The sequence below is a fragment of the Galeopterus variegatus genome, unplaced genomic scaffold, assembly GCF_000696425.1.
Source record: "Galeopterus variegatus unplaced genomic scaffold, G_variegatus-3.0.2 Scaffold8565, whole genome shotgun sequence".
Taxonomy (NCBI): Eukaryota; Metazoa; Chordata; class Mammalia; order Dermoptera; family Cynocephalidae; genus Galeopterus; species Galeopterus variegatus.
The window spans coordinates 25,036-42,491 of NW_007734676.1; the positions used below are offsets into that span (position 1 = coordinate 25,036).

Here is a 17,456-nt window from a genome sequence, read left to right on the forward strand (position 1 = left end):
TTTTTATTCATTAATAGTATGGATTTTTCATTGCCCAAATAACCTCTGAAATTAATGTTTTGGAAAAAATTATACAGGCTGCAAAACTTTTAGAATAACAGATATTAATTTTGTTTATTGAACTAGAAATTTAAACACAGTGATAAATGTATTTTTATTCATTAATAGTATGGACTTTTCATTGCCCAAATAACCTCTGAAATTAATGTTTTGGAAAAAATTATACAGGCTGCAAAAAAGAGCCAATGTTACCTTATTAAGAACATAAATATACACCCAAATCAAATGAAAATGCAAACTTTAAAGGTGCATACATGAAGGTCCTGACAGCAGGGATATTCTTTCAGCTTCTACAGATGACAGTGCAGCCGAGAAGAAAGGGGGCCCCCTCCATGCTGGTCTCATCGTCGGAATTCTCATCCTGGTCCTCATTATAGCAGCAGCCATTCTCGTGACCGTCTACATGTATCACCATCCAACGTCAGCAGCCAGCATCTTCTTCATTGAAGTAAGTGTCCAGTAGAACACATAGAACTGTGCCAGATGATGAACTGGATCCTTTTGCTAACACCACCTGTATTTAATATTTAGCACATAATGTCTCCATGTTTCAGTTTCTAGCTGGCTGATTTCACACACATGTGCGCACTCATGCGTGTGTGTGCCACACATGCATATATATGTATAGATTGCTTTCATCTGATGACTTCAGTTAATTTATCTCAGAAGCTTTTAAAGAAATAAGCTATCTTGCCTTTCACAGATCTAAAGGAAAGTAGCAACCATGCTTTATCCTATTGTACCAAATATGTTAACCACCTGTTACTACTGATCCTAGGAGGAAAAGCAGCATATTCTGGAGGCTGAAGGACTTAGCTGAAATCAATTGGTCAATGAATACTGAGTGTTGGTTGTGTGCATGATACAATGTGGTGGGCCAGCTCTCAAAATGCTCACCAACTATTTTTTTTTAAATATGGTTTCACTGCAAAATGACAGATATAAAAATAAGATAATGGTATGTGCCATTACTATTTTACATAGTGTGTGTATAGTTATACATTTATATATAAATGCACACACACACATAAAAAGAGAGCATCGTTTTGCTTTAGAGTTAAATATGTGTATGATTTATTCCACCCTATAAGACTTTAAGTTCCTTAAGATTTGGATGAAATAAGTTTCTTTCAAATATAGGTATTCTATCAATATCTCCTGGCCAAAAAATACATAGTAAATATCCTAAGTCTTTTTAAACTTCCAGTGAAATTTCACTTAAGACATATTACTCATTTAATATCAGAAATTGGGAAATTATCAGTCAGTGCATTTGGTTGGAAGCTGATATTACGTTTTGTTAATGTGCTGGGTTTTCATGGAAGAAAATAGACACCTTTCTCAAGGTTATGAATGTGTTTCTCAATGATCTGACAAGTGACAAGCTAAAAAGCCTTAGTGACTAGCCAGACATCAGGCTGCTACTGCTGCTGCTGTAACCCATCAGGTATTTTTGCCTTTTCGTACGCTGTATAGTTTGTTTTCTGACATGGTGAAATAGAAGATACGTGAACTAGCTAGTGATGCTATTAGCATCACATGGCATAATGCAAAGTACCTAGCTAAAACTAGTTCAGAGCAATCCTTGTGTGACTACAAAGTGAGACTATAAAACAGTAAGAGTATTTTTTTTGCATTCCCTGTTTTGAGTCAGTCTCATTGTTTTATATGTTCACATGTGTGTTTGTGTGTGCATGCATACACATATGTTTATAGAATATTATAGTTAGAGGAATATTAGAGATAATTTGGTCCTATACCCTCATAACACAGAGGGAGAGACAGGCTCAAAGGGATAGTACAACTTATCCAAGGTCAAAGAGCCATAGTTCTAAGAAAGACTCTTTCATCTTTCTGCACTTAAGTGAAGCAGAATCATTCAGCGGGTTCCCCAGCTGTTCTCTTCTCTGCCTTTTTCCTTCCCATTGAGTCAATTGCCACTGTTTGCTTAAATCACTACCTCTCTGACACCCTGCTATGGTCGTGCAGCTCACAGTGGCTGGTCAGCAGATGATTTTTGGAAGGTGATAACCATAACTTAACTATAATTAAAGAAATCCAAACACATATCCGTGATGACCAAGCAGTTTGTGACATGCCAGACCTATGAGTTTGAAGATTTTCAATTACTAATTAAATTAAAATTGTTGGCATATGGCTAAAGGGATTGAATATGACAATTTTGTTTACATTGCTTTTTATATTCCATATTATACTTCTGTCTACTTTTTAAATGAAATAGATGTGCTTTTTTCTATTATGAAAATGATACCACTCATTATAGAAGATTGGGCAATGCAGAAATGTAAAGGAAGAAACAGGAAAGTCATTTATAGTACCCACATGCAGAAGCAATTACTATTGAAATTTTAATTTATTAACCTCTGGAATTCTTACATGCATAATTTGATGTTTGCCTATTTAATATAATTGTGATTTAACTCTAGTGCAAATTGATATTTCTTTTTTAAAATAACATTTTTTCTATTTTATTATGAACTCTTTGTAGACATTTCAATGGGTGTGTACTATTCCATTCAACATTCATTCATTAGCTTTATACCGATTACCTCTTATGCTGTCGAGTAGTAATTCAGAAAGCACTGAGGGTCTTACATGTGCCTAGAAGTCAAAAAGAACCTTATTTCACCTAAATGAAGACTCTGCGTTAGTTTCTTATTGCTGACATGACAAATTGGTCACAAGCTTAGTTGCTTAAAACCACACACATTTATCTTACAGCTCTGGAAGTCAGAAGTCCAAAATCAGTCTCACTGGGCTAAAGCCAAGGTGTGTCAGCAGGGCTGGTTCCTTCTGGAGGCTTCAGAGAAGAATTGTGGGGTTTTTGCCATTTTCAGCTTCTAGTGGCTACCTGCATTCCTTGGCTCTTCATCCCTTCTTTCATCATTCTAACCTCTGTTTCCATCATCAGATCTTTTCCTACTAACTCTGACCCTCCTTCTCCTCCTCGTAAGGCCCCTTGTGATTACATTGGACCCACCTGAATAATCCAGAATAATCTCCCCATCTCAAGGTCCTTAACTTAATCATATCTGTAGAGTTCCTTTTGCTATGAAAGGTAATATTGATAGGTTTTGGAGATTAGGACATGGGCATCTTCAGGAGGTCGTTATTCTGCCAACCATAGACTGGATCAAATATAAGGTACATCATGCACTACCAATCAAACCGTGATAAGCCTTTGATGGTAATATTTGTCCCAATGTCGGTGACACAATGTGCATCTTGTTTATTTCACAGTGAAATCCAGATTGCACTGAGCACTTGTATGAATTAGTTCCTGTGCTGGGCACTGTGCACACTGTGATGAAATTTAATGACTGCCCTCAAGTGGATATACCAGAGCTCATACAACCAATCTCTTATTGCAAAGCAGTGGGACTTTTCCCATTTCTTTTTCTATTACAATCAGCCCCATTATGAACATATTCATGGTAACAGCTAACCTTTATTAAATTCACTAGTGGAAATGATTTACCCATATTAGCTCATTTAATCCTCATGTAGACACTATTTAGTCAATAGCAGAGTCAGGATTTGAGCCCAGGATCCCCAACTCCAGAGACTGTACCCTTAACCACTAGCCTGTGCTGCCCCTCTGTGTGTAAAGGGTTTTTCTTCATACACTGTATGTAAAAATTTGGGACAATGTATATGTAAGGACATGCACTATGTCCTTATAACAGATTCCCAAAAGAGAGTCAAAGGAAAGAAACAGTTTAAAGGCACTTAATGTATATTGCCAAATTATTTCCCAGAGGTGTACACCAATTCATGTAGCTGTTATTATTGTCTTTTTTTGGTAATGATAATTACAACAGTGGCTGTCACCTGTATATATTGCTCTTGCAGAAAATATACATCAGTTATTACAGATTTTGTAGACACAAACACTCTTTGTATATGATATGTTTATATGGGCTTTAACTTTTAAACTTCTTATTTATAGGAAGGAAATGGGATAATACGGAAAATAAAATCTGAAAATACATCTTTATAGGGAGTACTAAATGAATGTGAGTAAATACAATGAAATGACTAAAATCAAAGAAAAGCAAGTAAGAGTTGGGAGGCCTTGGTCATAAAGCAGATCATCACCCCATAAACTACATAATTAAACAATAAGTAAATTGACAGTTAACATCCCGTGTCTTCATATACAGGATAGTTATAGAGTTCCATTCTCCTAAAACATCTAATCTCTATTCAATCTGGCAGAATAGTCTGTTTTTCACTAACTTATCTTTCATATTCCTCCATCGTTCTCCTTAGATCTTAGACTGAGCATTTTCTTTGACTTTTTACTGAATAAATTACATTTGTATTTTTCCCAGTAATTTGCAAAAGGATATCTAATTTTTACCAAAATCCATCATATTATACAATTATATCTATACGTGCTTTAAACCCTTTTAAAAATAAAGTTTATTATCTTGAAAGAAAGTGGCAGAGCATGTTTAAGTAAGCCTGTGTTCCTTCATTTTTAATAGATTTTTATCAAACTGGTATCTCTTTGGGTGGTTCAACGTGCCTTCAGTTCTACATTAAATTTAATGATTGCTAAACATTTGTAGGCATAGATTCTGTGATTAATGATAAATTTCATTGTTGCTTGAAAATAGGTCACAGAGATAAATTTTTGCACTGTTCAGTGCTGTTCTTCATGTATCACTCTTCTGGATTTTTAAATAAAATACATAAAATTTCATCTAAGTGAAGGTCAAGAAAATAACGTTATAAAGTGGTAATCACACAAAGTAGACATTCCCATGAAAGGATACTATTTTGACTATAAGCAAAATAAATAATTTAGACTAGCAATCTTAAAAAAAAGAATTCACCTTGAACACTGTCCTTCAATTTTCTTAGTATCTTTGAACAATGGCAAGTATTTGAATACTTTATGCAGGCTTCATTGTTGTATATACATAAAAATGAAGAGAAGCCAATAAGAACCCAAGGATAAAAATGATCCAAACCTTAGAAAATATATTCGGTGAGTAAAATATTGGAGCTTTAAAAAAAAAATAATAGAAAAGTAAAAACTAAGAGTACCTCATCCTGCTGCTGATGCTGTAAACTACAGTATTTGAAACTATTTAAGTTTGCCTTTAAATAGAGGTTATAAGAATTATAACCATGAGGATTGGGGAAAACACACTGTAGACAACAATGCTGTCAATATGGTAGCCACTAGCCGTGTGTGACTGATGAGCACTTGAAATGTGGCTAGTCTGGAATGAGATGTATATAAAATACACACCAAATTTTGAACTTTGAGCACAAGGAAAAAGAATGTAAAATATCTCATTAATAACTTTTATATAATTATAAGTTGAAGTGATAATATCTTGGGTATATTGGGTTCAATAGATATATTATTTAATTCATTTATGTTATTAAAATTTACTTTATATTATTAAAGTTAATTTTACTTTCAAATGGGGCTACTAGACCCTTTTAAAATTATGCATGTGGTTCACACTATATTTCTATTGAGCAATGCTGGTTTATAGAGAAAATCTTGCAGAAAAGGGAGATTAGAAAGAATGGTTGATTCTGCCCATATTTTTTTAAGAGTAGGAAACCATCTGATTTTCAACAAGGGAGAAAGGAGGAAGATAGGCTAGAAAAGCCAACTGATTTGTTGATCATTCAGTCATTCATTTATTTAATATTTGTTGAACTCCTATGTGCCAGATTCCTGAGATATAGAAGTAAATGAAATGGACAAGAGACCATCCTTGCCCTCATGGAGCTTACATTCCAATGGGCGGATACTTGATGATAAACATATTTGAAGTTAGGAATGGGTTTCAGGGTGAATTTTACAAAAGAGGCAGTCTTTATGAAATATTTGATAAAATGTTACCTTTATTGAGTAGTGAGATTATTAGCCAAATAACCAGGGATCTAAGAGTTTGTTATGATTTTTATGTCTGAGCTTGCAATTGGGTTATAAGTGGGATTATTATTATTATTATTATCATCATTATCACTATTTTACCATGTAGGAATTTTTATGGAGTTCTGGATACATATTTATTTTAAAAAATAATAAAATAAGATAAATAATTTTAAAAGGCTGCTTTCAAAAACAGTTTATTTTCCTGAAGGAGAAAAGTCTCATCACTCATAAATTATACATACTGGTGTGAATAAAAGTCACAGGATGATTTTCACATTAAAACCTGAACATAAATGTTTCAATACCAATCATTGTTTATGTTATGCTTTAAAATTCTTATCATTTCTGGGGACCAAAATATCTACATTTAGTGGAAGTGTCCATTATTATTATTTTGGGGGTTCTTTTGATAGCTTGCCAGTATGGGGATTCAAACCCATGACCTTAGTGTTGTAAGGCTGTGCTCTAACCAACTGAGCTAACATTATTTTCTATCAGCAAAACCACAGGCTGTCAAAGCAAAAAGAAACCTCAGCCTGCATGCCACCTAAGGATTCTGAAACTTTTCCAAAATAAAGTATATGAATTTCCCAAGTATCTACAAGTACATTTCCTTGAGGGTTCATGTTTTATCTTAAAAACGTATGAATTTTGTGGTATACTCTATAATATAAACACGTGTTTGATGTAAAAAATGATTCCACACAGTCTTCAACCAGTATTCAACCAATATTAGCCAATATTTATTTTTCATCCAAAAGGTGATGCTTATCTCTTCTGTAATTTTTTGTATCCCTGGCACCCCAGTTTTATAGTTCTAGACACTCTAAAATCAGGAAAAATTTAAACCAGCATAGACCACTGTTCCTGGAACTGAGGTGGGTAGTGTCCTTTGTGTGCCTTTTTTGGAGTCAAGTTCAATGTAGAAATAGAGACTCCGGATGGTGAAACAATTTGGTTGGGTCATACGACTCTTAGTTACAGAGCCGAGACTTCAATTCAGTATGCCTCACCCCGGCCCTGCACCCTGTACTGTGAAGGCAGCATCACAGCAGGAATGTTTTGAGCAGTTTGCCACTCGAGGGGATTCCTCATCCCAAAAAATGTTTGTGAATAACAAGAACCCATGGAGAATATGATTAAAGAAGTACAGGCAGCTGTGGCTCTCAACTTTTCCTGGCAATCAATAGTGCCACCAGGAAAGAAGCCAGAGAAAGGAGCGACGCAAGGATTCAAAGGCTGCTGCTCAGGAGAAAAAAAGTGTTTACTGAAAGTCTGGCATCTTGCTTTGCAGCTGCTGGATGAATCGCATTTGGGACTCAGGAGGACGTGATCCATTGATGAACCTATATAGAGAAATCATTCCATAGAACCACTAATCTTTCTTTTATCTTGAAGTCCCATGCTTTTTATAACTTAGTTTTGCCCTTTAGGTATTTCTCAATATTATTTCAGTCTTAAAGAGAAGTCAAGGAAAGAGGAGAAAATGATTTATTGAAACAAAATAGTTCTTATTTTTATTTCTTAGAGGAGGCAAAAGATGGTATCCACTTTTTATGAACTGCTACGAGGAAAGAGAGATTAAGCAAAATCTAACTGAAATATTTGAATCCCTCATCAAAGAAGCTGTATTATTAGATGACAGCTTTTCAAAAATATAGCAAAATATAGGGGGGAAAAGGTGAGACGTGATTACTTTAAGAGACACTGTTTTTATGTCTGTGATTTTCTTTTCACTTTCTGTTCTAAAATGCTAGAATTTTATTCATGTGCATTACTGAATGTTTTTGAGCCATCAGTTCAAGTTTATGGTGATTTCCTCACACATGTAATCACCAAATTAAGATTTCTTTTATAGAAGTCATCTTTAATTTACTCTTCTGAGTAACACATTTTCATTTAAATTCTCAAAACAAAAATAGTGTTTCTAATTTAATGAAATATTTTCCTCTCTTCAATGGGAAGAATTATTTAAAATACTGAATAAAACATATTTCACTGAGCTCTTTGCTGTAATTTCTTCTTAATTACCATTCCTAACTAATTATTTTTAATGATATATAAGGCCATGAAAATAGATGCATAGATGATTGATGATCGATAGATAGATGATAGTTTCTGCAGCAAAGCTCTTAATAGAAAAAAGAATCAAATGAATAAATGAAAACCTGCAAAGTTACAATTCACTTGGGCATTTTTAAACCTGAAATATGTCATTTTAAGTACATGATATACGTATTAGATATTCTAATCCTTTTCTTCTGTTACTTCTTGAAGAGATTACTATACTTACAGTACCAACTGTTGAGTAATTTCTTCCTTGGGAATTTCATAATTGCTCTTTGTTAAAATAAATAGTTAAGGGACCCCATCCCCAGCCCAGGTGAGGGTGTGCCAACCAGAGAGGTGCCTCTGGAGAGGCCCGAGAGCCACGGCAACCACGTGCCCCAAGGCTCCTGTGTGGGAACAGATAGGCACCACTGCTGAACTCCCAGCCCAGTCCAGTCCCCATGGCCCAGAGAGGCCCAAACCTTCCACTCATAGCACTGAGGCAGCCATACCAAAGGGGCAGTCCTGGCAGGATCATAGCCAGACAATAGGGTCAAACAAGTGGACCATGAAATCCCTTGCCACGATGACTAAACACCAAAGGAAAGATACCAGAAATATGAAAAATCAAGAATGTACATCACCAAAGGGTGATAACTCTCAAGCTGTAGATCCTAGAGAGCAAGAAGTTCTTGAAATGACTGACAAGGAATTTCAAGTGATAATTCTAAGGAAGCTAAATGAGATACAAGAAAACTCAGCTAGACAATACAATGAAATGAGTAAAAGTATACAGGATCTGAAAGAAGAAATGTACAAGGAAATCAATGCCCTGAGGAAGAATGTAGCAGAGCTTGCCGAGCTGAAGAATTCATTCAACCAAATAAAAAACACAGCAGAGAGTTTAACTAGCAGGCTTGCAGGAACAGAAGAGAGAATTTCTGTCCTTGAAGATGGGCTGTTTGAAATAACACAGGCAGACAAAAAGAAAAAGAAAAAAGAATTTAAAACACCGAAGAAAATCTAAGAGAAATATCAGACAACCTTAAGCACTGAAATATCCAAGTCATGTGTATCCCAGAAGCGGGGGGGAGGGGAAGGAGATTGCATTGAAAACATATCCAACAAAATAGTGGCAGAAAACTTCCCAAGTATAGGAAAAGACACAGATCTTCAGATTCAGGAAGCTTAAAGATCCCCAAATGTATTCAACCCAAAAAGGTCTTCTCCAAGATATGTTATAGTCAAAGTGGCAAAACTCAAAGACAAAGAAAGAATCTTAAAAGCTGCAAGAGAGGTGTCAAGTCACCTGTCAGGGATCCCAAATCAGACTAACATCAGACTTTTCATCACAAACCCTAAAAGCAAGAAAGAAATGGGATGATATATTCAAAATACTGAAAGACAGAGATTGCCAGCCAAGAATACCCTACAAGGATATCCTTCTGAAATGAAGGGCAAATAGTATATTTCTCAGGCAAACAAAAACTTCGGGAGTTCACTACAACATTCAAGGGAGTACTGGGTTTGGTACCTGAAAAATCACCACTGCCATAAAAACTCAAGAAAAATCAAAACCCGCTAGTAAAATAAAAATGCTAACAGTGAAGAGAAACAAAAAGTTTATCTACCACCCCAAGAAACCAACAAATACAGAAGACAAACAGTAAATCAGAAAGAAAGGAACAAAAGACACTTAAAACATCCAAACAAAAATCAATAAAATGCTAGGAGTAAATCAACACTTTTCAATAACAACTCAATGTAAAAGGATTAAATTCCCCACTCAAAAAACACAGACTGACTGGATTAAACAGTTGGACCCAACTATTTGCTGCCTTCAAGAGACTCTCCTCACCTATAAAGACACATGGAGACTAAGAGTGAAAGGATGGAAAAAGATATACCATGCAAATAGGAATGAAAAACGAGCCAGAGTAGCTATTCTTATATCTGATAAACAGACTTTAAACTAAAAACCATAAAAAGAGATAATGAGAGCCACTACATAATGATAAAAGGATTGATCCATCAAGAAGACAAAACAATCATAAATATATATGCACCCAATGTTGGAGCAGCCAGATTTATAAAGGAAACTCTATTAGACCTAAAGAATGAGATAGACACTAATACCATAATAGCAGGGGACCTGAACACCCCACTACCAATATTGAACATATCATCTGGGCAAAGAATAAGCAGAGAAACAGAAGATCTAAACAACACTTTAGACCAATTGGACTTGGCAGATATCTACAGAACATTCCATCCAACAACCTCAGAATATTCATTCTTCTCATCAGCACCTGGAACATTCTCCAGGATAGATCACATGTTAGGTCACAAATTAAGTCTCAACAAACTCAGAAAAATTGGAATTCTCCCGTGTATTTTTTTTCAGACCACAATGGATTAAAATTAGAAATCAATAAATAAAATTCTGGAAACTACACAAACATGGAAGTTAAACAGCATTCTACTTAATGACATATGGGTCCAAGAAGAAATTAAACAGGAAATCAAAAAGTTTATTGAAACTAATAAAAACAATGTTACATCATGTCAAAACCTGTGGGATACTGCAAAAGCAGTACAAAGGGGGAAATTTATTGCATTAAATGCTTACTTCAGGTGAATGGAAAGATGGCAAGTGAACAAACTAATACTTCACCTTACAGAACTAGAAAAACAAGAACAATCCAAACCCAAAGTTCGCAGATGGAAAGAAATCATTAAGATCAGAGCAGAACTTAATGAAATAGAAACCTGAAAAACGATACAAAAGATCAATGAATCAAAAAGTTGGTTTTTTGAAAAGATAAATAAAATTGACAAACCATTAGCATGGCTAACTAAAAAACGAAGAGAGAAGACCCCAATAACAAAAACTAGAAATCAAAAAGGTGATATTACAACTAATACCTCAGAAATACAAGAAATCATTAGTAACTACTGTAAACAACTATATGCCAACAAACTTGAAAATCTGGAGGAAATGAATAAATTTCTGTACACATACAAAGTACCAAAACTGAGCCAAGAAGATGTAGAAAATCTGAACAGACCAATAACAATAAAAGAGATTGAAGCTGTTATCAGAAGGCTCCCAACAAAGAAAAGCCCAGGACCTGATGTGTTCACCACAGAATTCTACCAAACATTCAAAGACGAATTGACACCAATTCTCTACAAACTATTCCAAAGGATTGAAACAGAGGCAATTCTCCCAAACTCATTCAATGAAGCAAACATCACCCTGATACCAAAATCAAATAAAGATACAACAAAAAAAGAAAACTACAGGCCAATATCCTTGATGAATATGGATGCAAAAATCCTCAGTAAAATACTAGCCAACAGAATACAGCAACACATATGGAAAATTATACACCACGATCAAGTGGGATTCATCCCAGGGATACAAGGTTGGTTCAACATATGCAAATCAATAAACATGATACACCATATCAACAAAATCAAACAAAAGGACCATATGATCATCTCTATAGACGCTGAAGAAGCATTTGACAAAATTCAGCACTCGTTCATGATGAAGACTCTCTACAAATTAGTTATAGATGGAAAGTATCTCAACATAATTAAAGCCATATATGATAAGCCCACTTCCAATATCATCCAGAATGGGTGATAGTCCCTTAAGAACAGGAACTAGACAATGATGTCCACTCTCACCACTCCTATTCAACATAGTGTTGGAAGTACTAGCCAGAGCATTCAGAGAAGAGAAGGAAATAAAGGGCATCCAAATTGGAAAAGATGAAGTCAAAGTGTCCCTGTTTGCAGATGACATGATCCTATATATCAAACAGCCTAAAGCCTCTACAAAAAAAACTCTTGGAGTTGATAAATGATTTCAGCAAAGTTGCAGGATACAAGAGCAACACACAAAAATCAGTTGCATTTCTATTCTCCAATAATGAACATGCAGAAAGAGAAATCAAGAAAGCTAGCCCATTTACAAGAGCCATCAAAAAAATAAAATACTTAGGAATAGAGTTAACCAAGGATGTGAAAATACTCTATAATGAGAAATACAAACCACTGTTGGGAGAAATTAAAGAGGACACAAGAAGATAGAAAGATAGCCCATGCTCTTGGATTGGAAGAATCAACATTGTGAAAATGTCCATACTACCCAAAGTGATATACAAATTCAATGCAATCCCCATCAAAATCCCAATGACATTTTTCTCTAAAATGGAAATAACTATCCTAACATTTATATGGAATAACAAACGACCACACATAGCCAAACTAATTCTGAGCCAAAAAAATTAAGCTGGAGGCATAACACTACCAGACTTTAAACAATATTACAAAGCTAAAATAACCAAAACAGCATGATTTTGGCATAGAAACAGACACACGGATCAATGGAATAGAACAGAGAATCCAGAAATCAACCCAGACACCTACAGCCATCTGATCTTTGACAAAGGCACCAAGCCTGTACACTGGGGAAGAGACTGCCTCTTCAGCAAATAGTGCTGGGATAACTTGATATCCGTATGTAGGAGAATGAAACTAGAACCATACCTCTCACCATATACCAAAATCAACTGAAAATGGATTAAACAATTAAATATACACCCTAAAACAATAAAACTTCTTAAAGAAAACATAGGGGAAACACTCCAGGAAGTGGGACTGGGCACAGACTTCATGAATATGACCCCCAAAGCACAGGCAACCAAAGGAAAAATAAACAAGTGGGATTATATCAAAGTAAAAAGCTTCTGCACAACAAAACAAACAACAGAGTTAAAAGACAACCAACAGAGTGGGAGAAAATATATGCAAATTATATATCTGACAAAGAATTAATATCCAGAATATACAAGGAACTGAAACAGCTTTACAACAAAAAGCAAGTAACTCAATTAAAAAATGGGCAAAGGGGCTAAATAGGCATTTCTCAAAGGATGATATATGAAATGCCAACAGACACATGAAAAAATACTCAACATCACTCAGCATTCGGAAAATGCAAATCAAAATCACACTGAGATACCATCTCACTCCAGTTAGCATGGCTAATATCCAAAAGACTGTGAATGATAAATGATGTTGTAGTTGCAGAGAAAAAAGAACTCTCATACACTGTTGGTGGGACTGCAAAATGGTGCAACCTCTATGGAAAATGGTATGGAGGTTCCTCAAACTATTGCAGATAGATCTACCATATGACCCAGCTATCCCACTGTTGTGTATATACCCAGAGGAATGGAAATCATCAAGTGGAAGGTATACCTGTACTCCGATATTCTTTGCAGCACTATTTACAGTAGCCAGGAGTTGGAACCCACCCAATTGTCCATCATCAGATGAGTGGATACAGAAAATGTGGTATATCTACACAATGGAATACTTCTCTGCTATAAAAAAGAATGAAATACTACCATTTGCAATGACACGGATGGACTTAGAGAAAATTATATTAAGTGAAATGAGTCAGTCACAGACAGAGAAATACCACATGACACAGATGGACTTAGAGAAAATTATATTAAGTGAAATGAGTCAGTCACAGACAGAGAAATACCACATGTTCTCACTTATTTGTGGGAGCTAAATATAAATAAATAAATACACAAATAAACTGGTGGGGGGAGAGAAGAAGACACAACAATCACAATTCCTTGAAGTTGTTAAGACAAGCGAACAGTTATGAGGTTGTTGGGAGAGAGGGGGGAGGGGGAGTGGAGAGGGAGGATTCAGTAATGGGCCACAAAAATCAACCATATTATATATTGATAAAATTAAATTAAATTAAAAAATAAAATAAAATAAAATAATTAATTGATTTAATTAAATAAATAGTTAAGCCTTTCTATTTATGGAGACACATAATAGAAACTTTCATTTTAGCAATGATTATTGCTCCACAATCATAATAAGTGTATTCAATTATAAGATTATTTTTTCCACCGATTCCACATAGTGTAATTTGTTTCTGTCAGAAATACATAGCAACTAAAGTAAGTAAGTTGATTATTATGACATGCTTTGGTTTATAGATAATGTTAGAATTATTTGTGATTGTAAGAAAATTCAAATTAAAGTTTTTGGGATTTTGTTTTGTTTTGTTTTGTTTGGCAGCTGGCCAGTATGGAGATTGAACCCTGGACCCTGGTGTTATCAGCACCATTCTTTAACCAGCCAGTCCATAAAATTAAAATTTAAAATTTGAATTTCGAGACCAAAAATGAAGAATCTAAACACAAACTCAAAGAATTTTATTATGAAGGATGTTAGTAATCTTGCTTTTTGTAATTCTACTAGAAATGATTAACCAAATGTATTTTTAATTTACAAATGGATTAAGATTATTTTGCCCTCTTTTTTTGCAGGAACCAGCCAATGCAAACTTTCTTAATGTAAACAAATAATTTTTTATTGAAACATAGCTGATTATACATATTTGTGGAGTACAAAGTTGAATATCAATACCTGTGTACAATATGTGATGCTCAAATCAGGATAATTAGTATATTCATCATTACAAACATAATCAATCTTTAAACAAAATAATTTTTAATTTTAAATTGAAACAACTATTCTTACATTGCAGAGTAAGTGAATATAGGTTCAGAATTATTAGTTTTATGTCTACATTGTCTACTTTAAGCTAATTACTATATTTATATTTTAATTAATAAAGTAATTAAAAATTACTATAGATTAGATAAATTTTGAATAGATGAAAAAGTCATTCATCTATTTAAAAAAAATTTTTTTTGAGCACTAGCTTTGCTTAATGTTATCTTTGCCATAGACTTTGAAGGAGAAATGACACTTGCTTTGTGAAAATGCAAAAACTTTTCTTTTATTAAAAAAAAGTTCAAATTATTCATAAATTCATAATCATTCAAAATCACAGTGCAACTTAAAGCCCTAGGGTTTTAATAAAGGATAATCCTCTCTTAATAGTATATTCAATATTTTTCTTGTTTTATGTCCAAATTTATGTCACATCTGATTTTTTTTTCTTATTTTTTTCCCTTGGTGTTGACCTTGAAATATCTAACTGTGGTTCAGTAGCTTGTAACTGGACTTGAATCTTGAATAGTGCAAGTTTAATATGGAGAAAATTTGCTATTGTGTGAGAATAGGTAAAGAACACTGAATTTTAGTCAAAACTAATCTCAAATTTTATCATTTATAGCATGTGGTTGTCAATTTTAAAATGTATCCTGGATTTCCTGAAGAGCAGGATGGTACCTCATTAGCAACAGTAGGGTCCATTCTGCACCCCATCCTTGTAGAGGAACATAGCCTCAAAGATGTTCGGAGGAGAGGGGCTAAGAGCAGACCTAGTGTAAATCCTGGCTTTTAACTTAGTAACCTTGTTAACCCAGCCATTCTGTGTAACCCATCCTATAGCCTCAAAGATGTTCGGAGGAGAGGGGCTAAGAGCAGACCTTGTGTAAATCCTGGCTTTTAACTTAGTAACCTTGTTAACCCAGCCATTCTGTGTAACCCATCCAGGAGCTGAAAACAAATTTACTGAGTCCCAAGCAGCTTTTATCCGTGTTAAAAGCACTATTTTAAACAATAGTCAGTTTCAGCCAAAAATTGTATGAATACCAAGATTTGTTGGAGGGATTTATTGATTTCCCATCCCTACCCACTTTCGTGAGTTATCCAAATGATTACAGGAAGGGAAAAAAAAAAAAAAACAAGCGATCCAAATAATTCATAAGCCATATGATCAACTCCTGGATACTATATCGACTGACTGTATAATAAAAATAGGTGTTTCTCTAGGTTCTAATTGGTATAGCTCAGACATTTTGCTTTTTTATTTTTTATTTAATTTAGTTTATTTTTTTAAAACAAGTTGCAAATGGAGATACTTCCAGAACTATAACCTGGTCCCCCTAATGTCATTACCATGGTTATCAGCACTTCTTTATCACAGGATGGATGTATTGCACTCTCTGCAAAGCTTTTGTGGAAATTACACAAATTTTTATAAAGATAGTGGTGAACATCACCGGAGGCCCTAAGTAAGGAATGATTAAACACTGCTATTAGTCAGTTAAAACATCGTATGAGAATATAATCACAAGTTCATCTGTAATTCCTCGACAATTGATCGTCTAAATCACATATTCCTGAACTTTCATTTTCCTGCTACACTAATGCTATTATCTCCCCCTTCTCAGGATCATAATTATCTTTTCATTTCAGTCTCTGAACTGACTTGACAAGAGATGTTATGTGTCTAAAATTGCAAAATAAATAAGTCAGTTTCCTCAAATTTAAAGAGATTCACCATTCTGGCTACCCATTTTTCAATGTGGAGACTTGTATAGGTAAAAAGTTTGCTACCTGCCTTTTAAACTTTCTCTAAAACTTTTAATTTCATTTAAAAATACCCAGATGAAAAACATACCACAAATACAGCTCATGTACGACAGTCTGTTTTTGCCCTAGTTTGACTGCTAGGCGTCCCTCTAAATCTTCAAATGAGTAGTGTCTGCTCTTGGATGTGATGGCGTAAATCATTCTATTGGGTTGTTTCCAAATTGTGTGATTAAATGCAGATTAAAGCACACAACTACTTTAGGGTAGAAAATAGTTCACCGTTTACCATTCCTAAGGTCACAGCTGATTAGAGCGTAACTTGCCAGCTTTCTTTGACTTCGCTTAGAAACATGTTGGTGCTCCAGACACAAGTAACTTTATGAGAACAATCTCTTGAGGAACACGGCCAAGGTTATTGTTGTAGGGAGCAGCACTAACTCACATCCGACTTTTACTAGAACTTTTATGACCAGAGCAGCATTATGTTGTCTTCTAAGCCAGTCACTGTGCAACAGTGAGCTGGCTTGTTTCCACATCCACTGCAAATTAGCTTTCTTTAGAGTAAATTGCCTGTCTAATAGCAAATTATTACTCAATTTTAGTAGAAAATAACCACTTGTGGCAGCGTGGTTCAAGAAACGCAAGGTATTGCCAAAAGCAGTATCAACACATTATGAACTAAGGCTAATGCTAAAGAAGACTAGATTATTCTCAGCTTGTATCATGGAAAACCAATCAAGACTAAAGATTTTATTCATGCAGTGCAATCTGGTAGATGCTATTAATGTATCAGAGTGGGAGGGCAGCATGGGGTTGGATGCTAAAAAGTAAATAGATGGGTTTGGGTGTATTATACGGATTCAACAGGAGAAGAGTAGATTACTCACTGACTTCCCAATGGAAATTTAGAGTGTGATTCTTTGGGGCTGGGTTAACCTGAATATGTGACTTTTTTCTGCACTAGTTGGGACTGCTTAGGATCTGGAATAGGAAAGTACAAAAGATAAGGACTTGTGATGAGGGTGGGGGGACCTTATTCAGAATTGATTGTCAGAGAGACAGCAAGAACAGAGATTGAAGTTGA

The 17,456-nt window shown here is 34.8% G+C and overlaps 1 protein-coding gene across 1 annotated transcript in view; it reads left to right on the forward strand.

The window, feature by feature from the left end:
- LOC103608563 (plexin domain-containing protein 2-like) overlaps positions 1-17,456 on the forward strand; it is a 50,666-nt gene that overhangs the window by 24,421 nt on the left and 8,789 nt on the right. Inside the window, exon 4 of the mRNA XM_008592985.1 lies at positions 348-508. Within this exon, the coding sequence (XP_008591207.1) occupies positions 348-508 (161 nt within the window). The remainder of the gene's footprint in view (positions 1-347; positions 509-17,456) is intronic.